Source organism: Biomphalaria glabrata, chromosome 9, assembly GCF_947242115.1.
Source record: "Biomphalaria glabrata chromosome 9, xgBioGlab47.1, whole genome shotgun sequence".
NCBI lineage: Eukaryota > Metazoa > Mollusca > Gastropoda > Planorbidae > Biomphalaria > Biomphalaria glabrata.
In genome coordinates this window covers 25,485,776-25,508,385 of record NC_074719.1, presented here as the reverse complement: position 1 = coordinate 25,508,385, position 22,610 = coordinate 25,485,776, and the positions used below count along the sequence as shown (strand labels likewise).

The following is a 22,610-nucleotide window of genomic DNA, read 5'->3' as shown; positions in this document are numbered from 1 at the left end:
TGTACCGGATGTAAATAAATGTTTGTTTTACATGTTTCGGATGTTCCTTCAGAGTTGAAGATAATTACTTCCCAGTCCAAACCTCCCGCAGGACGATGGGGGATGGGAGCGGGCAGGGTTTGAACCCGGGGGGACCATCGATAAATCTGAACGACAGTCCAGCACGCAAACTGCACGACCAGGCAGCCAAATATTAATCATGACAGAACACTACAGTGGTTCTAGACTAAATTCAAAATCCAGATTTAGAATCTATTTCTAGAATCTGGATCTACTTAATAGAAACTTGGCTAGATCTAGACCCTCTAGTCAGTGGCGTATAGCTAGGATGGGGGAGATTTTGAAGATCTCCCCGGCACCCACTTGAAGGGGGCTCCCAAATGAGTGTCCGAAATTTGTTTTTTAAATAAATTAAAAATTACGTCACTGTCATGAAATCTTGCTTTTCACGTTGTTATATAAGTTAGTGACCCTGTTGTAGGCCCTATGCGGGGTTACTCTCATTTTCAGAGGTAACTTCCATAGCGCTGACTATTATAGTGCCGTGTTACTCTCAGGAAGTAACTTGGTATATATGGTAGTTTATTTCATTATCCTTATCATTTAAGAAGAAGCGTGATAAGAGCACTGAAAACAAATAGGAGACCATGAGCATGTCGAAGAAAAGTATCACTATTCAGATGATTCATACAAATATACAGCAGTCGAAGAAGTGAAAATGTCTCTTGATGAGAGAAGTAGTGCTGAAGAAACTCCAGGGAAATACCCTTTTACCACAGTCAGGAAAACATCTGATGAGTCGTTATGGTCTTCCAAAATCACTTTCTCTAGTGGAAGAAGCTGTAATTAAGTACGAAGACTTCGGATATATCCAGCCTGGAATTTTATCTGAGGAATTGCGAGCAAAGTTTTTGTTAAAGGGTAGCTTATTTTTCCAAAACAAAGATGAACGGTATTGTTTCCAGTAGAGTTTAACCAAAATAAATTACTAAGTTTGACATCATGGTTCACTAGAAAGCTTCCAACAAGAGAAATTTGCAACCGATCTTGGCTCCTCTTCTCTCCACACTTGCGATGTCTGTTTTGTTTTGCACATGTTCAGTTTTCTGAGAAAAGACATCTAGTGCATTGAGCAAACCAGGAGTTGGTTTCACCAAATGAAAGAAACCTGAGAGACTGAAAGAACATGAAGAAGGAGTCCACCACAGACAAGCTTTTTTGAAGTGGAAGCTAGAAGAAGAAAAGCTTAAGGCAGAACCAGATGAACTGTCACATATGTTTCATGCGCAAATTTTGAAATATCAGCAGTATGCTATTGGAGAGATATTCTGAACCGTTTAGCAGCAGCTATTAAGTACTTAGCAAAACAAACTCAAGCTTACTTTGGTCACAACGAAAAACTGAATTCACCCAATCCTGGGAACTTCCCAGCATCTTTGAAATTTCTTGCAGGAACTGATGAAGTTACGAAACACCACTTACATAGAATCGAATATGGGTAGACAGATTATTTGTCACCAGAAATTCCAAATGAGTTAATTAATAAACTTGATAGGCAATAAAGTTAGGGAATCAATTGTTGGGAAAGTCAAGCAAGTTTGTTACTTTTCTCTGATGCTTGATTTAAGTGACGTGGCCCCATTAAATTTATGGAGGGAGAGGGTGGTACTCATGGCTTATGAGCGTTATAAAAGGGACGACTCTAAGCTACCCACCACTATATTTGTAAACCAGTGGAGAAAGAGGAACCGTATTAAAATGCTTTCGTTCCTACTCATTGCGGCCAAGTTGTCTAAAACAGCTGGGCTCTCCATTGATAGAATTCCCATTAGAATGATAAGTACTTATCCTTCGTGGAGGAGATAGTAAGCCCCACAAATTAACCTGTCCCTTATATGGCCCAATAGGCGATTAACACCTACCATACTCCAAAATTTGGCATCAGCTCCATTAAAGTCCTACCCATCAGATGCCATTTTCTGTTATACCGATGGGTTGGTATTGAGGGACCCCGATAGATCTGTGCATGGAGCCCTTATAGTCCACCCAGACCGGTCAGAACCAGATCGGCTCTCTGGTCAATGTGGCTTCGCTGCATGTTCCATTGACGCTGAATTAACAGGGATAACTCGGGCATTCGAGGCATATTATTATTATTTTTAATGACCCAAAATGAAACTAGCGCAACTACTGTAGTGCTAGTCACCGACTCTCGCTCCTGTCTCCTAGCTATGGGTGGCCGCGGGTGAGGGTTGCCCATAATAGAAGAGGCAGTCGGCGCCACAGATAACATCCGCCGAGGCATTGTAGCTGTAGTTTTTATGCAGTGGGCTCCCTCACATTACAGCGTGAGGGTCAATGAAACGGCAGACACCCTTGCACAAGAAGGAATTTTGGACTCCACACACCTCGAAGCACCAAGCACGATTTTACAAGCAACGGCAGAAATCTTAGCACTCATTCGTGAGAAGTGGTTAAAGTCCTGGGAGGAATCCGACAGAGCACGTAGATCGCGACGATCTGTGGTGGCGGTTAAGGAGGTCAGAACAAGCAATCATTGCACAGTGTAGGACGGAACATTGTCCTGTTGGGGCATACTTTGCCCGGTTCCGCACAAACTACGACTCTCGATGCGTCACTGTGGAGAGAGCGTCGAAATAGTGTCGCATATCTTGTACGAGTGTCCCCAGCTCCGAGAGCTAAGGGGGGACCTGTCTGAGCAGTCACTCGACTTATATGGTAGCTACGAGGCATTACGCCGAACGGCCAAGTTTCTTACCAGAGCTTTACGGGAGGATTGAGTCCTTCGTGATCTGATTTTTCAATAGGAGTTCATCTCATGTATTAAAAAACAAACAAACATATTCCGAGGTATCTACAGTGCATTATCCTGCTATTAAAAATTTTAGTCCAGATTTAATCTGCTATTCTTACTTACTTAGGACGATATACCTCCCTCGCCGTTCGGTGCATTGGTCGGCAAGCTGTCTCCACAAAAAATCTGTCACTGGCAATGTCTGAAGCCTCTTCCCACCTGGGGTCCACTGCTCTAAGGTCCTCCATGAAAGTGTGGCGCAAAGTAATATGCCTACTAGGATTTCTCTGTTTTCATTTTCCTCCACTGGAGGGGGATTATAAACTAAAAAAATCTTTTTTTTTTTTTAAACAAACCCAAAACCCCCTTAACTACGCTGATAGAATTTGGTGACAATAGTTTGCTTTAGAATAATATTAAAGAGGGGCTTTTCAACCTCAAAGCTAATTTGCTTTTTTTATATTGAAGAAGATCGAGGTTTTATCGTAAAAAAATAAATAAATTGGGAGGGGGTTTTAAATTCAAAATCCCCCTTAGCTATGCAATCACTATCGGAATTTGGAGATTGTCGTTTGCATTATTATTTTGTTTTGTTTTATAGAAGAGAAGGTCTAACTGCAAATAAAACCCTCCGGAAGGGGATTTTAAACTAAAAACTCCCCTAGTGTGCTAATAGTAATGAGTAATAGTGTGAGAAAGTAATTAACAGGAAGTGAGGCAATAAAAAAAAAGAGAGGGGTTAAAACTCAAAAAAAAGGATGGCTGCCTGGTCGTGCGGTTTGCACGCTGGACTGTCGTTCAGATTTATCGATGGTCCCGGGTTCAAACCCGGCCCGCTCCCATCCCCCGTCGTCCTGCGGGAGGTTTGGACTAGGAAGTAATTATTTTCAACTCTGAAGGAACATCCGAAACATGTAAAACAAACATTTTTACAAAACCCCCTTTGGCTACACTCATAGAATTTGGAGTTTGTAATTTGCTTTTTTTATATTGAAGAGGTATTTTGTAGCTTTAAATCCCGCTGGAGGGGGGTTAAAATTTAAACTCAAAACCCCTTTGGCTATATATGCTCATAGCATTTTCAGTGTGTAATTTGCTTTTTTATATTGAAGAGGGGTTTTTATAGTAAAGTTTGGAGGGAGTTTTAAAATCAAAATCTTCCTTAGCTATGCTCTTGGAATTTGGGGATTGTCGTTTGCATTTTCTTTTGTTTTTGTTTTATAGAAGAGGGGAATTTAACTGCAAACCCCCCTTGTAGTGGTTTTAAACTAAAAACCCCCTTGGCTGCGCTGGGGCAAGTGATGGTTTAGTATTAAAATCTCACCTAAAATAAACAAAATCAAAGCAAAAAAAGTCACCAAAGTAAACAAAATCAAAGCAAAAAACAACAACAACACCGGGGGGGGGGATTTCATTTCGGGGGGGGGGGGGGTTCCCCGGCTACGCCCATGTCTAATCATCTAGATTCTAGAGCTTTATAGATCAAGATCTATATAGATGCTAGTCAATGGTACATCTAAAAGGCAGATTTGAATGTGTATCGGCTTTAGTAAATTATGAATAAAATGCAAAAACGATTTATTTTCTAATACGAAATCTTAATTTTCACCTATTATCCTTATCCCTAACCCGCTTCGCATAGGGCCCCGCAATCTGCAGGACCGGCCCTGGCTACAATATTGCTAACATTTTAAGTAGAAATCTGCAGCCATAAAATTCTTGGCAGAAATAGTTTAAGTTTTTATTTAAAAACTAAACCCATTTAAGTTTATGCCGAAATCATGTTTGATAGGATATTTAGAGAAGGGTTTTAATAAGTCATTTCAATAGTAGGCATATATAGATATAGTCTATATATATATGTAAGTGAGAAAAAAAATATATGTAAGTGAGAACAAGAATAAAAGGGAGACAAGTATAGAATAGCGGAGAGCGGTGTCACTTGAATTTCACCAGAGTGACCAGAGCTAGATTCTAGATCTAGATCTACTATTCTTATTCTAGGTCTAGAATAGATCTACTACATATAAGACTGACAAAGAGGTCTACATCTAAGTGACTTGGATTTCTTTGAAGTCTATTTTAATTGCTCCAATTAGAATTAATTAGATCTAAATTCTATGACATATCGACATATGACTATTATGACTAGTTATACTTATACTAGTTAAGTATCATAGTAATAGGGTATGTGAATTGAATATGAATATTATATTGAATATGATTAGATTAGTAGTATTACTAGTAAATATCAGGTGACCGAGCCTCGCTCGGATGAATAATTTGTTAAGGAAGAATATATACCCGAAGTCATTTTGGGAATATTGTTGTAATTACGAAAATGAACGATCGGGTAAAGACTATCAGTCCGAAGAGTTGCTTTTTCGTTCTGTCAGTTCTCAATGTAGGCCTAATTGTACATGGCGATTAGAATAGAAAGCCCCCCCCCCCCTTACATTAGGCCTATAGAAAACCACAGCTCACGTCTTAACGTTTTACATTGCTTGTAGGCTTGGAAGAAAGTCTTTGCAGTGTAACTTCTAAAATGGTTACTTTCTGACATTTAATATTTCAATTAATATATTCATTATGGCTCTGAGATATGGACACTTTACAGAAAACAACTAAGACTTCTTGAGTGCTTTCACCAAAGATGCTTGCGCTCCATCATGGACATACGGTGGCAGGACCGCACTACAAACAGCGATGTCCTTGCCAACGTCGGTATGGACAGTATAGAGGGACTTCTTATGGTCCGACAGTTGGGTAGGGCACGTATACCGTATGGGAGACGAACGTATGCCAAAGGCAACAGTCTTTTTTTTTTTTTGGTGAGCTAAAAGGTGGTCGACGAAACAGAGGCGCCCCACGGAAACACTTCAAAGACCAGCTTAGGCGTCAACTTTCCTTGGCTGACATAAAAGAGAGCACCTGGTTGTATGCGGCCTCCGAACGAGACAGCTGGAGGTCACTCACGAAGGCCACGGGATACACATTTGAGACCAAAAGAAAATCTGCTGCCGAGGACAAACGCAGACGGCGAAAAGAAAATCTAAATCGACCACCTGCGGACAATAGTTATGCTTGCCCTGGATGTGGCAAAATATGTAGGTCACAGCTGGGGCTGCGCAGCCATGGGAAATACTGCATTCCTCACTCATCTTCGGACTCGAAGACAATGCAAAATCTCTACGTTATAGTGTAAAACGTGCACCTAGTAACAAAGTAAAATCCTTCGAGACTTAAAAACATCGCGTTAGTATTTTAGAAAGAAGCGTTATTCTGGGGCATCTCTGTTACTCCGACAACCTTTCAGCTTACTAAAAAAAAAACATTGCCAAAAATATGTTCGTCACCCATACGGAATAAGTGCCCTGCAAAGCGTGACTGTCGGATTATAAGAAGTTCATACCATTTTGCAAGAATATCGCTGTTTATATTGCGGTCTTTGGTGAAGTTGTTTAAGAAGTCATAGCTGCTTTCTATAAAGTACCCATGTCTCAGATCCACATAGAGGGGTTAAGAGAATCACTTGTTGACACTGATTTTTGTAGACAGGCGGAGCGATTTATTTCGAAACACTCTCGCTTGGAGGCGTCCAAAAGCACGACTATCCCTGATCACATATCAACCTCTCTTTAAAGCAATGCGTCATTTGATACTATGCTTCCCAGACAGTGAAGTTATCTACCACTTTAAGGGATGTCTATGTGCGGTGATCTTTGGGCTGAGTAGGTTTTATTGGGTGACTTCTGGAACATGACTTCTGTTTTACCGAGGTTTATAGGGTAACCAAAAAAAAGCAGCAGCATGATGAAAATTCGCTGACCGCGAGCTGGATATCATCAGGGCCAGCTTTAGGCCTATGCTGCCGCAGTGGACCCCGAAGGTTCAAAAGCCCCGCGCTAATTCTAGGTGTAAATTATTAAATTAAATCATTATAATTTATAATAGGGTTCCCGTGGTCTCCTTGTTTTCAAGGAGCTCCTGGAAATCTGAAACTCATAAAATGTCCTTAAAAAGACAAAATTGTCACTTTGGGGTGTCAATCAATATGGTAAACACCAGTCCTATGCGTGATATAAAAAAACGGCATCGTCAGCTTTCATTTAATAAAAATGTAATGCAAATACGAATTTATTTTCTAATACAAAATCTTTATTTTCACTTATTATCCTTATCCCTACCCTTACTGGTCCGCGCGCAATCCATTTCACATAGGGCCCCGCAAATGTTAGGGCCGGCCCTGGTTCTGCAAGTAAGGCATAGATAAGCTGTTTTATGACCATTTCCTATGTTTTGGTATGGGACAGTAGACTTCGAAGCTTTAACACATTGCAAAATAATAATAAAGTAAAAGCTACCTACGGGTGTAAACAATTTATAAAGCCTTTAAAACACAATAACTAATCATACATAAAGATATTTAATTTCATTATTTCTCTTCCATAGTTTCATAATGGATCAATGTAGAATTAGATGGTGCGCAAATGTTTAATTACACCAATTGAATCATTAAAACTTTTTCTTGTTTGCGAAGAAATGTTTTAGTGTACTGCTGTGAGCCTAGTGACGTAAGCGGTGTCAAGTTTTTTTTCCCGTTTACGTCATGGAAAATTTTCATTCATAAAACATTCTAGCCAAAATTAATTTTTCGATAATGAGGCATTTTCAAACTGATATAACGGTCGACCTCGAGTTTTCCCGATGTGGCCAATGAGTTGAGAATTTTTTTCTCACTAATATGCACATACCTTGAAATTTTAAAGAAAATCGTTAGAGCCGTTTTCGAAATAAAATTTATATATATATATAAATATAAATATATATACATACATACATACAAGAATTGCTCGCTTAAGAGTATAGGATAACTAGTATGACTAGATCTAGATCTCTAAGTATGAGTTACTATGATTGAATATGAAGTTTTACCTATGAATATTCTTATTGATACTATCATACTTAGTCATACTATAACTACGAATACTAGATCTAGATCTTATGATCATGATGGCATTGATGGTCTATAGATCTAATCTACTTATAATTATTTATAGTTTTTAATATAATTTATATTATACTTATGTTATTATCTTATAATTATAATTTATATAGATCTAGTTAAATCTAGTATAAAAAAAAATATATATATATATTCTATCTTCTAGATTATTAGATAAAAGTTTAATAAGTATTCAGTATAAATTTTGGTAAGAAAATCGTAATTTAATACAAACACCCTATTAATTTTTGTTTATGAAATTAAACAACTTGGCTTATGAATCAAATAAATATAAATCAGCTCCAAAAACAGAATAAATGCTGGGGGGCTAATTTGCATAGACTTAGCCTTAGCCATCCAAAAATATAGTCTTAACCCTAGGAAGAGGTAAAGTCATCCTGGTAACATTAGCCTAGACATAGGAAAAAAAACACCTGACTTAACAAATTTGAATTTCATTTTTTTTACATAAAAAGACAGGTTAATGGAAGGAAATTGGGTCAGAATAATTGGAAAATGGACATGCACATTAAATAGCGCTAGTTTCATATATATTAAATATCAAAATAAAGATTTAATGACCACAAAAACAGAGAGTTGTACAGATTCATGTGATGTCCTGAATAAATAAATTACTCTATATAGATTTAATAATACACTGAAAATCTATTTTCCATTTTTAAAAACTCAGGGGTCTCTGATATGGCTTTATGTATAAGATCCAGCAATGTTTTGTGTAATAGTCTCCTGCTTCAACTTATGAGAGCAACTAGCATACAGTCTTGTTTAGTTAGACAACACTGTTTGTTTACTGCTGATGCAAATAGGACAGAAAGTATACATCTTAAGAGAAAGATCCAGCTGACAAGGAACACATTGCCTTCATTGACATGGAGTATAGTTAGAGCTTATTCAAAGAAAGGGAAAGACAAAGGTCAGTAATATTTAATTTGAGTATTTTGTAAAAAAAAATTACTGAAAAAAAACAGCTTTTTTCCTTTTGGTTTTCAAATGATAATATTGTTGAAATGATCAGTTATTTCACCTTTATTTTTTACATGATGTCATTTTAATTTAATTATGTTTTACATTTAATAAACTGTCAATTATAATTATTGACCTCAAATACAAAGCGCCAAACACACTTATTGATTTAGTGCTGACAAATTTCAAGGTCTATTGATTTGCACCACATCTGATTCTCCACTGACTATGATGTCCTGCTGAGACCAATTCTTAAAGGAATGTGAATTAATGTGCTCTAGAAATCTTAAGAATTGATGGCGATCTCTAAGAGAAAATAAATCGATGTGCTCTAGAAATCTGAAGAATCCCAAGGAGACTCTGAAATAATGTGATCTAGAAATCTCAATAATTGATGTCAATCTATAACGGAATGTGAATTAGAGTATTTTAGAAATCTCAAGAATTGATTTCACTTTTACAGGTGGTAAGGGACACAAAAAGATTGACCTGGCTCCAGAACAACTGGAAGGCTTAGTCAACATGGAGAAGGTGAATGAGGAATTCAACCATGTGTTGGAAGATCTGCATGAGAAGTTTATTCACCAAGTGACTTTGAGAACATCTATAGGTATTTCCTTCTTATTGTTGTAGAACACTTGAAAACAAAAAAGTTGAGGATTAAAGCATGTGAAGATAATATTAAAAAACAAATGTATATCTTGTTAAAAGTTTCATTGTATTGGTTAAAATCAGTTAAGCTCTTTATTCAACACTCTATAGGGCTTCATTTACTGGAAAATGTTTAACAAAAAAAAAAGGCACTTTATGGAGCAAGTATTCTGTATCGTGGCCTAGCAACCAGTCTTTACTTTCCCAAAAAGACAAATGTTAGAGCTGGGTGGACTGTAGATCAAATTTCTAGTATCTTATGTCCTACAGAATTAAGATCTACAACATCTAGCTTCATGTCTTTATCTCCTACAGAGTTAGGATCTACAACTACTAGCTTGATGTCTTTGTTAGTTATAGTATGCAACATTATACTTTAGTTACCTATTCAGGTGGCAGTTTAGTTCACTTCTTACTGACTATTGTTGGATGCTAGATCACAATTTTCTGTCATGCTTGTACTAATGAAATCCTGAAGGCCTCTTGACATATTACATATTTGTCTGGTAACAATGCCTTGTAGATTATTTAACTTTTGTTTTTGTACTTTGAAATGTAACACTGTTTGATATCTATAAATTATGCTGCTATAGTTAGTATTTTCTGCAAGTTGAGAAGATTATCACATTATTTTTTTTATATATCTAACTGAATTGAACTTGTATTTCATTTCAAGGTGCTTTTGATAATCTTGTTGTGAAGACACCAGAGGGTAATTTTCCTTTGATACAACTGGGCCAGGTGTTACAGAAATCTCCTCAGTTATTGACTATAGACTTGGCAACTAGCCCTCAGGTATTCTTGCATTATATAACAGGGTTGGCAGCACTCCTAAAATCTCCTAAAAATGAAAAGACTCCTAAAATTCTCCTAATAATTGCCAGAATTCTCCTAAAATTTTGTCCCCTCTCCTAAAATTTTACCCAATTTTTAAAAAAAATATAATTTTGCTTTTTTCTTGCTAAAAATATGTGTGTGTGTGTGGGGGAAACAACTAGGCATTTTCATCGCATGACATTACGGGCTAACTGTGTTAATGAGCTGACCAGTGACTACATATCTACACCGCCATTCATCCACATGTGAAGCGCGACCTCATGATTGAAGTTGACCTTGCCTCAAGCAAGCATTTCACCTCAATCACCTGGCTTTATTTGTCTGAAGACAGCGTAGAAATGGTGATTCATTGTTTTGACTGAAGATGTGCTAGATCTAGTCTGTATTGACTATTGTCTATAATTAGAGCAATTACCAACCTAATGTGTAAACTTCACCCCTCCATGCACTCCCTCACCTAAACTCTTCTTGTAACATTAAGAGTGACTTCTCGTGGAAAGTCCGTAAATCATCTACCTAGAAATCAAATCTAGATTTAGATTTAGATATTAGTTAGATCTAGTGAAGATAATTTGCACCTAACCTGAAAACTCTGTGCCGTGAATTTTAGTCAATTTAATGATCTTGATACATGTAGGCCTAATGTCTAGATTACTCTAGAAATAGGCTAGATTCTAGATTAACGCTAAATCACTAGATTCTGATGAAGATAATTGGCACACAGCCATGAAAAGTCCAAGAATTTAAGTGACTTAGATCTATAGAGTCTAGATCTACACTAGATTCAGTGGAGATAATTCATACAGCCGTGAAAAGTCAGTGAATTTAAGTGACTTAGATCTAGAGTCTAGATTTTCGATAGATTCAGTGAAGTGAAGAGTAACAAAAAAACTAAAACAAATTAATTCCACTTATCTTATTCATGGCAAACCAGTAACACGGACTAAAAACGCAAAATAACTAGGTGTTATAATAAATGAAAAACTGTCATGGAATCCACATATTGATGAAACTACAAAAAAATCAAACAAAGCATTAGGGTTTATTAAAAGAAATTTCTATAAATCAAATAAGAACATAAAACTAAAATGTTATTTAACCTTGGTTAGGCCAATAATAGAATATGCATCCTCCGTTTGTGACCCCTCAACTCAAGAAAACATTAATAAACTGGAACAGACACAAAATAGAGCAGTGAGATTCATAACAAACGAATATTCACATTTGACAAGAGTAACACCTTTAGTAAAATAACTAAATTTAGAAAGCCTTCAGGACAGAAGACTCAAAAGTAAAGTAGCAATTATACATAAAACACTGAACCATAATCTTCAAATACAAAAACAAAATTTAATAAAATACTCTGAAAGACACAAAGATAGAGGCACATTCCTCGTCCCATATGCTAGGACAAATTTGTACAAATACTCCTTCTTCCCTAGTGCTATTAGAGCATGGAATGGGTTGCCTGAGCTAGCCAGGAAAACCAGTGACTTGGCAGAATTTAAGTCATTGGTTAATATGCATGACTAAATGCATGACGCGTAGGACATAATCATCTTCTTTTTTGAAGTAACGTCTGTATTATATAAGATAAGATAAGATAATTAATTTTTAAAGTAGATTTTCAAACTCTAGACAAGAAATATATGCATGACTAAATGCATGACGCGTAGGAGGTAATCATCTTCTTTTTTGAAGTAACGTCTGTATTATATAAGATAAGATACTTCTCACACAGCTATGAAAAGTTCGCTAATTTTAGTGACTTAGATCTATAGTCTAGATCTACAATAGATTCAGTGAAGATAATTCGCACACAGCCTTAAAAAGTCTGCAAATTAAGTGACTTAGATCTAGAGGCTAAATCACTAGAATCTAGTGAAGATAATTCTTTCACACCCGTGAAAAGTTCACAAATTTTATTGACTTAGATCTAAAGTCTAGATGTACTGTAGATTGAACTAAAATATTTCTCACACAGCTGTGAAAAGTCCGTAAAACTTATTTCGGTCATAAAAGCCAGGGAAACTACATAGTTGAAAAAGAAATTGTTCTGGAAAAAATGCTAATAGGTGAAATTCCCCCCCCCCCCCCCCCCAGCCATTATTTAGTAAGCAAATGTCAACTAGACATACTAGTAGGCTCTGTTTATAAAGAGGATTTAAGCACAGGTAACAAAAGAATAGAGCATTACCTCAAATGCACACCATGACTCTAGTAAATGTACATTTCCACCTCAGAGAATACACATTATGGAGACATCTCTAAGAATGTTTCTTATTTTCAAAAAAATGGAACAGCATTCATTTGTAACGTTCTTTAATAAATCTTTGAAAAAAAGGTTGTTTGAGTTTTTGGGATGACAGTCAAGTAGGTTCTTGATTAAAAGATAATTTTCATTACATTTTTACATTTTCTGTGGACATACCACAGCTGATGATACTGTTTCTGTTTTTAGTGGGATGTTAGCAAGATATTTCCAAAATCAAGTAACAATAACTGATTTGAAAAATAGTTTTGTATGTGTATGTATCACACAAACAGGAGGGACACATACACACATAAAATATATATATATATACACACACATCATACATTTCGTCCTTAAAAAAAACCTCCTAAAATGTCCTAAAATTTTGTCATTGAAAATGCTACTAACCCTGATATAAGTACTCTTATGCATAGCAAAGTTAAAAATTCTCTCTCTCTCTCTATATATATATATATTGTTGTGAAGAGAACATTATATTATTAATAAAAATGTGTCTATGACTTCTAGTTATATTTAAAAAAAATACTTAGTCTACTTTTTGGTATAATTCTTTGCTAGTTATCATTGAATGCAAAATTATAAATTAGTTATCTTTTCAGGTGGCATTATCCTAACTGTTAATAGTTTTTCATGGACTTGAATTGTGGTGATTTATCTACTTTATTTAAAACTATGTGATAGCACCACTATTGACATTGACAAAATTTGGCAATGGTTTTGATTTGCTTCACTGGTTAATTGAACTGAATACTAGACTTTTAATTTTTTTTGAACATGTTCTGATGTCGACTATAAATATCAAGCATATGAAATAAATATAAAAGACTATAAAGTCTTTGATCTTTTTTTTTCTGTAGTATATCACCAATGTGAAAGAAGCTCTCATGGGATCAGGAATGAATATTAACCCTCAGCAAGATGGAACTAGTCTTTTTGTACCTATTCCCAAGTAAGTTCTGTCATTTTTTTTGTTCAAATACATTGAAAGGAACCATATTTATAGTTTTCTAATCCTTAATTGTACAAAGTCTTTCATTTATATTGAGTTGATCTGAAGTGGCTAAAACAGTTTTTAGAAGTCACTTACAGAGATTGGGTCACAGACAAAGAAATCTGATGCCGAACGGGCATTTAACCACTTAATGAGTGCGATATGACTTGGCCTCCCATAAGGTTTGCGGGACATAACCTGCAACATAATGAATTGCGCATCCCTATGATAGCAATGACATGGAGGCCAATACGAGGAGAATGCTAACAGGGATTTCCTCAGATAACTTGTCGCTGCACTTTCATGGAGTACCTCAGGGAAGTTGGAAGAGGCTACAGACATTGATGGTGACAATGTGCCAAATGGCACCGGAGAATCTAAGTCTAAGTAAAAAAAAGAAATTTAATGTTTCAATCTAATTTCATCTTAAACTTCTTGGTGCTGTCATGACTTTTTAAATATAAGATTGGATACAACTAATTCTTTTGTCATACCCTTTGCACTATGCAGTAATAGATTGTAAAACTTAAGTTAAATACTAATTTATTTTAGTATTACACTAGAGATAATAAGATCACTTGGTTTCAGAGTAACTCGTGAACACAGAGAGAATCTGTCTAAGAATGCTAAAGCTCTGAGTGAGAAGTCTAAAAAACAATTGAGAGATATTTTCTCCAAGTATTCTAAGAAAATCAAGTCATCCAAAGAAGGACATTCAGCAGATGATTTACAAGCTGCTGAAGATAAGGTGATTAATTTGTTGGTATTTAAATGCTGAGATCTGTTGTATTGATCTTTTGTGATCAAAGCTGAGAAGAAAAAAAAGTTTAAGAATCAAGCTCAAGATACTTTGTGACCCTAATGTTTGATTTCTAAGATTTTAAGTAGATTATCATTTAATAATTAAAATATTTACTTTTAGATTTTAAAGTTAATTTTGTTTACTATGACCAACCAACATTCTTACAGATTTATCAATGATTCAGTTTGTCTCTTTTCTTGGTTTTGTTCACATTTAGGTCAGATGTATTGCAGTCAAGAGTCTATATCTCATAATTATTTATTTTTTTTAAACCTTTTCATTTTGAAATACACACATTGTCTGTGCAATAGAACACACAAATTGTATATGTGGGAAGAACACACAAATTGTATATGTGGGAAGAACACACAAATTGTGTCTGTGGGGTAGAAAACACAAATTGTCTGTGGGGTAGAACATATACATTTTGTATTTTAAAATTGTCTTGGGCATTAAATCAGGGTCTCTGTCTGTGGACTAGAGCCTTCATAAGTGCTGGGCATATATTACTTGAATCAATAAAAACATATGTGAGTAAAGATAGTTTGACACTTAAATTTGTTTATTTAAATACATTTTCATGCTAAAAAAGATGTATCATATAATTGCATACAAAGTTTTTACAAACAAATGAGGTTTAAAAAATGTATTTTACTCATGAACACATCATAATGGAAACTATGAACATACTGGTGTGTCTTTATAGCTTGTATAAGTCGCTGTGTGATTGTAAAATGCACATCTAAAAGCTTTATGAACATTTCATCATAAACCTCAAGAAAACAAATAGTGCAGATGTGGCAGAGAATCTTTAATGTACCATTAATCAATTGTGACCTATTTACAACTAGTCACGCTTTGCACATATGAGTCAATATAAGAGTGCGAGTTGTACCATTTTGCTTTTTACTTATTTGTAATTTATGCGCGGTAAATATTTGTGTGGGTTTTAAGTGCAAAAATATGGTAGTGGTACAGAGGTTGATCTAGTGATTAAAAGTTTTTGATTTGAGATGGAGATACTTGGGGGATGGTAGGTGAAACATTGATCCATTTAGCATTTGACATTAGGATGGTAGGTGAAACATTGATCCATTTAGCGTTTGACATTAGGATGGTAGGTGAAACATTGATCCATTTAGCATTTGACATTAGGATGATAGGTGAAACATTGATCCATTTAGCATTTGACATTAGGATGATAGGTGAAACATTGATCCATTTAGCATTTGACATTAGGATGATAGGTGAAACATTGATCCATTTAGCATTTGACATTAGGATGATAGGTGAAACATTGATCCATTTAGCATTAGACTTTAGGATGATAGGTGAAACATTGATCCATTTAGCATTAGACTTAAGGATGGTAAATGAAACATTGATCCATTTAGCATTTGACATTAGGATGATAGGTGAAACATTGATCCATTTAGCATTTGACATTAGGATGATAGGTGAAACATTGATCCATTTAGCATTTGACATTAGGATGATAGGTGAAACATTGATCCATTTAGCATTAGACTTAAGGATGATAGGTGAAACATTGATCCATTTAGCATTAGACTTTAGGATGATAGGTGAAACATTGATCCATTTAGCATTAGACTTAAGGATGGTAAATGAAACATTGATCCATTTAGCATTTGACATTAGGATGATAGGTGAAACATTGATCCATTTAGCATTAGACATTAGGATGATAGGTGAAACATTGATCCATTTAGCATTTGACATTAGGATGATAGGTGAAACATTGATCCATTTAGCATTTGACATTAGGATGGTAGGTGAAACATTGATCCATTTAGCATTTGACATTAGGATGATAGGTGAAACATTGATCCATTTAGCATTAGACTTTAGGATGATAGGTGAAACATTGATCCATTTAGCATTAGACTTAAGGATGATAGGTGAAACATTGATCCATTTAGCATTAGACTTAAGGATGGTAAATGAAACATTGATCCATTTAGCATTTGACATTAGGATGATAGGTGAAACATTGATCCATTTAGCATTAGACATTAGGATGATAGGTGAAACATTGATCCATTTAGCATTTGACATTAGGATGATAGGTGAAACATTGATCCATTTAGCATTAGACTTTAGGATGGTAAATGAAACATTGATCCATTTAGCATTTGACATTAGAATTATAGGTGAGTGAAACATTGATCCATTTAGCATTAGACTTTAGGATGATAGGTGAAACATTGATCCATTTAGCATTAGACTTTAGGATGATAGGTGAAACATTGATCCATTTAGCATTAGACTTTAGGATGATAGGTGAAACATTGATCCATTTGGCATTAGACTTTAGGATGATAGGTGAAACATTGATCCATTTAGCATTAGACATTAGGATGATAGGTGAAACATTGATCCATTTAGCATTAGACTTAAGGATGGTAAATGAAACATTGATCCATTTAGCATTTGACATTAGGATGATAGGTGAAACATTGATCCATTTAGCATTTGACATTAGGATGATAGGTGAAACATTGATCCATTTAGCATTAGACTTAAGGATGATAGGTTAAACATTGATCCATTTAGCATTTGACATTAGGATGATAGGTGAAACATTGATCCATTTAGCGTTTGACATTAGGATGATAGGTGAAACATTGATCCATTTAGCATTTGACATTAGGATGATAGGTGAAACATTGATCCATTTAGCATTAGACTTTAGGATGATAGGTGAAACATTGATCCATTTAGCATTAGACTTAAGGATGGTAAATGAAACATTGATCCATTTAGCATTTGACATTAGGATGATAGGTGAAACATTGATCCATTTAGCATTAGACTTAAGGATGGTAAATGAAACATTGATCCATTTAGCATTTGACATTAGGATGATAGGTGAAACATTGATCCATTTAGCATTAGACTTTAGGATGATAGGTGAAACATTGATCCATTTAGCATTAGACTTAAGGATGATAGGTGAAACATTGATCCATTTAGCATTTGACATTAGGATGATAGGTGAAACATTGATCCATTTAGCATTTGACATTAGGATGATAGGTGAAACATTGATCCATTTAGCATTTGACATTAGGATGATAGGTGAAACATTGATCCATTTAGCATTAGACTTTAGGATGATAGGTGAAACATTGATCCATTTAGCATTAGACTTAAGGATGGTAAATGAAACATTGATCCATTTAGCATTTGACATTAGGATGATAGGTGAAACATTGATCCATTTAGCATTTGACATTAGGATGATAGGTGAAACATTGATCCATTTAGCATTTGACATTAGGATGATAGGTGAAACATTGATCCATTTAGCATTTGACATTAGGATGATAGGTGAAACATTGATCCATTTAGCATTTGACATTAGGATGGTAGGTGAAACATTGATCCATTTAGCATTTGACATTAGGATGATAGGTGAAACATTGATCCATTTAGCATTTGACATTAGGATGATAGGTGAAACATTGATCCATTTAGCATTAGACTTAAGGATGGTAAATGAAACATTGATCCATTTAGCATTTGACATTAGGATGATAGGTGAAACATTGATCCATTTAGCATTAGACATTAGGATGATAGGTGAAACATTGATCCATTTAGCATTTGACATTAGGATGATAGGTGAAACATTGATCCATTTAGCATTAGACTTTAGGATGGTAAATGAAACATTGATCCATTTAGCATTTGACATTAGAATTATAGGTGAAACATTGATCCATTTAGCATTAGACTTTAGGATGATAGGTGAAACATTGATCCATTTAGCATTAGACTTTAGGATGATAGGTGAAACATTGATCCATTTAGCATTAGACTTTAGGATGATAGGTGAAACATTGATCCATTTGGCATTAGACTTTAGGATGATAGGTGAAACATTGATCCATTTAGCATTAGACATTAGGATGATAGGTGAAACATTGATCCATTTAGCATTAGACTTAAGGATGGTAAATGAAACATTGATCCATTTAGCATTTGACATTAGGATGATAGGTGAAACATTGATCCATTTAGCATTTGACATTAGGATGATAGGTGAAACATTGATCCATTTAGCATTAGACTTAAGGATGATAGGTGAAACATTGATCCATTTAGCATTTGACATTAGGATGATAGGTGAAACATTGATCCATTTAGCGTTTGACATTAGGATGATAGGTGAAACATTGATCCATTTAGCATTTGACATTAGGATGATAGGTGAAACATTGATCCATTTAGCATTAGACTTTAGGATGATAGGTGAAACATTGATCCATTTAGCATTAGACTTAAGGATGGTAAATGAAACATTGATCCATTTAGCATTTGACATTAGGATGATAGGTGAAACATTGATCCATTTAGCATTAGACTTAAGGATGGTAAATGAAACATTGATCCATTTAGCATTTGACATTAGGATGATAGGTGAAACATTGATCCATTTAGCATTTGACATTAGGATGATAGGTGAAACATTGATCCATTTAGCATTTGACATTAGGATGATAGGTGAAACATTGATCCATTTAGCATTTGACATTAGGATGGTAGGTGAAACATTGATCCATTTAGCATTTGACATTAGGATGATAGGTGAAACATTGATCCATTTAGCATTTGACATTAGGATGATAGGTGAAACATTGATCCATTTAGCATTAGACTTTAGGATGGTAAATGAAACATTGATCCATTTAGCATTTGACATTAGGATGATAGGTGAAACATTGATCCATTTAGCATTAGACTTTAGGATGATAGGTGAAACATTGATCCATTTAGCATTAGACTTTAGGATGATAGGTGAAACATTGATCCATTTAGCATTAGACTTTAGGATGATAGGTGAAACATTGATTCATTTAGCATTAGACATTAGGATGATAGGTGAAACATTGATCCATTTAGCATTTGACATTAGGATGATAGGTGAAACATTGATCCATTTAGCATTAGACTTTAGGATGGTAAATGAAACATTGATCCATTTAGCATTTGACATTAGGATGATAGGTGAAACATTGATCCATTTAGCATTAGACTTTAGGATGATAGGTGAAACATTGATCCATTTAGCATTAGACTTTAGGATGATAGGTGAAACATTGATCCATTTAGCATTAGACTTTAGGATGATAGGTGAAACATTGATTCATTTAGCATTAGACATTAGGATGATAGGTGAAACATTGATCCATTTAGCATTTGAACCTCCTCATCTTCATCTATTCCTTAGTCTGTTGGACTATTGTGGCTTCATATGTGATCTATTGACCATCTTTCTTTACTTCTCATGTCTTTCAACTTGAATAGAATCTTTTCATTGTCTTCTCATCACTTTTTCTGTTTGCTTTTTCTTTTCCTGGTACTGTTTTCTGCATGAAGGTCTTATGATATGGCTTTACAGAAGTATTGCATTTTCTGGCTATGGTCAATAGGTGATCATGGGGCCTGATAGCCATTGTGATCCTGGTATAAATTTTCTTATTTGTGGTGAGGTCTTTGTAGGCGATATCTGGGATCCTTCTAAGGCATCTTGAATCCTTTGCTAGGTTGATCCTCTCTAATTCTGCAGTTAGCACCCAAAATTCACAAGCTTACAAGAATGTCACCATGACCAAGGAGCACATCAGTCTGATTTTAATGCCAAGAGAGGCTATGCTTTTCTCTTTAATGATTGTCTTAAGCTTCACATGTGCTGCTGTAGACTGTGCAATTCTAGCCAGTAGTTTGGGTTGGGTTCCTGCATCTGAAATAATAGCTCAGAGGTATTAAAAATTTTGGACACTTATCAGCTTTTTGCCTCCTATACTGATGTCCATTTTGAAGCCCTGTTGGCTATTGATCTTGATGTGCATTTTTTTTTTGGCATTGATTTTGCATACCACATGCTTTGGAAGTCTTGTGTATGTGCATCACCATGTCAGCTAGCTCTTCCTCTGTCCCTGCCAGACCATCTATGCAAGTTTGTGATTCTTAGTCCACTAGTGCTAACAGTACCTTTGTAACCTTTAAGAGCATCCTCCAACATTCTTTCAAGAAAAAATATTGAAAAGTGTTGGTGAAAGAAGGCAGCCATGTCTCACTTTCACTGATTTTAAACCAGTTACGTTATTGTTGAAGTACACTGCACTACTGGTTTGGTCATAAAAATTCTGAATTTTTAAAGTTATGCTTTTGTTTATGTTGTATTTGTGTATTTCTCCATTGTCAGTATTTCTCCATTGTCACCCAGAGTGCTTTATGCCAGATTCTGTCAAAAGCCTTCTTGAAAACAACCAACATGAAATAGATTTTGTTGTTGCTGGCAGTATTTTTTGAAGATTATCCTGAGGTTTTGGATTTGTTCTGTTAAGCTGCAACCATGTCTTTAACCTGCTTGTTCTTCTGATACAATTTAGTCTTCAAAGAGAACTTTTTTGTTTGCTAAGTGTTTTGAATGTAATTTCGGTATGTTTGTGATATAAAGTTTCATCACTACGCTGTACCCCTGGTGCAAAAGCATTCATGAATGTGGTGGTGTAAAATGGGAATAACTGAGAAATCACCTGTCGGTATCACAATGTCTGTAAGATTATATGTCTTTTTTCTACCATAACCAGGAGTTGTGAAAGAAATTAAGAATATTAATGATAATATAAATTGTAGATAAAGAAACCTTTAAGTTAAATCAAGTCATTGACCTTTTTTTGTATATTTCTAAATGACTTGTTTCATTAATTGTACTCTAGGTACAAGAAATGATGCACCAAGTGTTACATAAAGTGGAGGAGATAACTGCTGCTAAACAACAAGAGCTTCTTGGAGGAAAATAGATTAGCAATTTTCATCACATGAATAGTTTCAGTTGTTTAGGACTCTCATCACATAGTACCATGTTGACCCAATAATCATCTATACAATACCTGCTTTTTTTTTAATCACAGTGTTAAGAATAATTTTTTTTTCCATTGTGTTTTGCCAGTAATTTGGGCATTAGTATGATAGGAGTGTAAGAGATTTGCAGGTCTTCGGTGAATAGCTTTAGTGGAATAAGCTTGAAAGTTGTACAAGCTGACATATTAGAGAATAAGTGATCTGTGAACTTTAGAGAATATGTTATTTTATAGATATTAGCATCAGAGAGTTGGACAAAAACTTAGAACATGAAGGAAATACTATTTCTAGTATGTAGTTAAAGTTTTGCAAATAAAATATGTGTATCAGAGACTTGGACAAAAATTTTGTTGGAGTCAGTGATCCTGGTACAATTTCAGGTATAAATACTTTAAGCATTGCAGTAGTCTACACATTACTTTTTACTTATGAGCATTTTTCTCTGTAACATTGATTTAGCTCTAAACATTTATTGGAATAACCTTTAAAATTATTATGAAATATTATGTTCATACTGTAAAATTTCTTCATTTCTAGCAAATATTTTATAAAGTAATTGTAAAGAATAAATTGTAATTAAAATTTGTTTATGTCCATGAGATTGTGCTCACACTTGCCTTCAAAGTAGGAACCAGGGCTGGCCTTAGGCAAACTAGGCAGCCATCTAGGGCCTCCGATTGATGGGGGCCTCGCACAGGACTCGAAATATTTTTTTTTAAGAGACAAAATAGTGAAACTTCATTAGTGCAGTAGTACACTAGGTTTTAAATGAAATTAATTATATTTTTTTTCCCTGTTTATTTTTCTATTTCATTTGGGGCCATCAAATTCAATTCACCTATCTAAGGCCGGCCCTGTTGGAACCTCAGACCACTTGTTGATTTGACATAGGTTTGTAGCATAGAATATCAGGGCGTCCATTCAATCCTATAATGTTTGACGAAATGAAGTGATAGATGTTCACCATGTTCATGAAGCTGAAATGTTACAAGATGTTTATGGAATAAAGTTTCTTGTTCTCTATCCTGTCATGAGATTTACTGTTTAAGGATTGTTAGTTGCGTTTTGACAATAAATAAATACATTTTATTTTTTAAAATTTGATTTTCAGTAGTCTCTATGAAATGTTCTACTTACAATTGACATTAAAATAATGCTATTCTCTTTGACTTAAAATGTGTAAGTATATTTTTTTTTTATTTAACACAAATGTCATCTTAGTTTTCATCTTACAAGGAAGGCAAAGCTCCTTTAAAATGAGCCAAGGTTGAAATCGTGTGGAAATTTTGAACATACAAGTGAGAAGTTGTAACCAAAGTCTTGAATAGAGAGTTGAAAACTGGAAAGAGAAGTTAT

The 22,610-nt window shown here is 35.0% G+C and overlaps 1 protein-coding gene across 1 annotated transcript; it reads left to right on the top strand.

The window, feature by feature from the left end:
- Positions 1-3,766: 3,766 nt before the first annotated feature.
- LOC106056773 (ribosome-recycling factor, mitochondrial-like) lies at positions 3,767-22,353 on the top strand. The gene is made up of 7 exons (XM_056040622.1): positions 3,767-3,786; positions 8,512-8,754; positions 9,268-9,414; positions 10,132-10,250; positions 13,425-13,516; positions 14,147-14,306; positions 21,110-22,353. The coding sequence occupies exons 2-7, from the start codon at positions 8,523-8,525 to the stop codon at positions 21,191-21,193; spliced, it is 834 nt and encodes a 277-aa protein (XP_055896597.1). The 5' UTR covers positions 3,767-3,786; positions 8,512-8,522; the 3' UTR covers positions 21,194-22,353.
- The last annotated feature ends 257 nt before the right edge of the window (positions 22,354-22,610 follow it).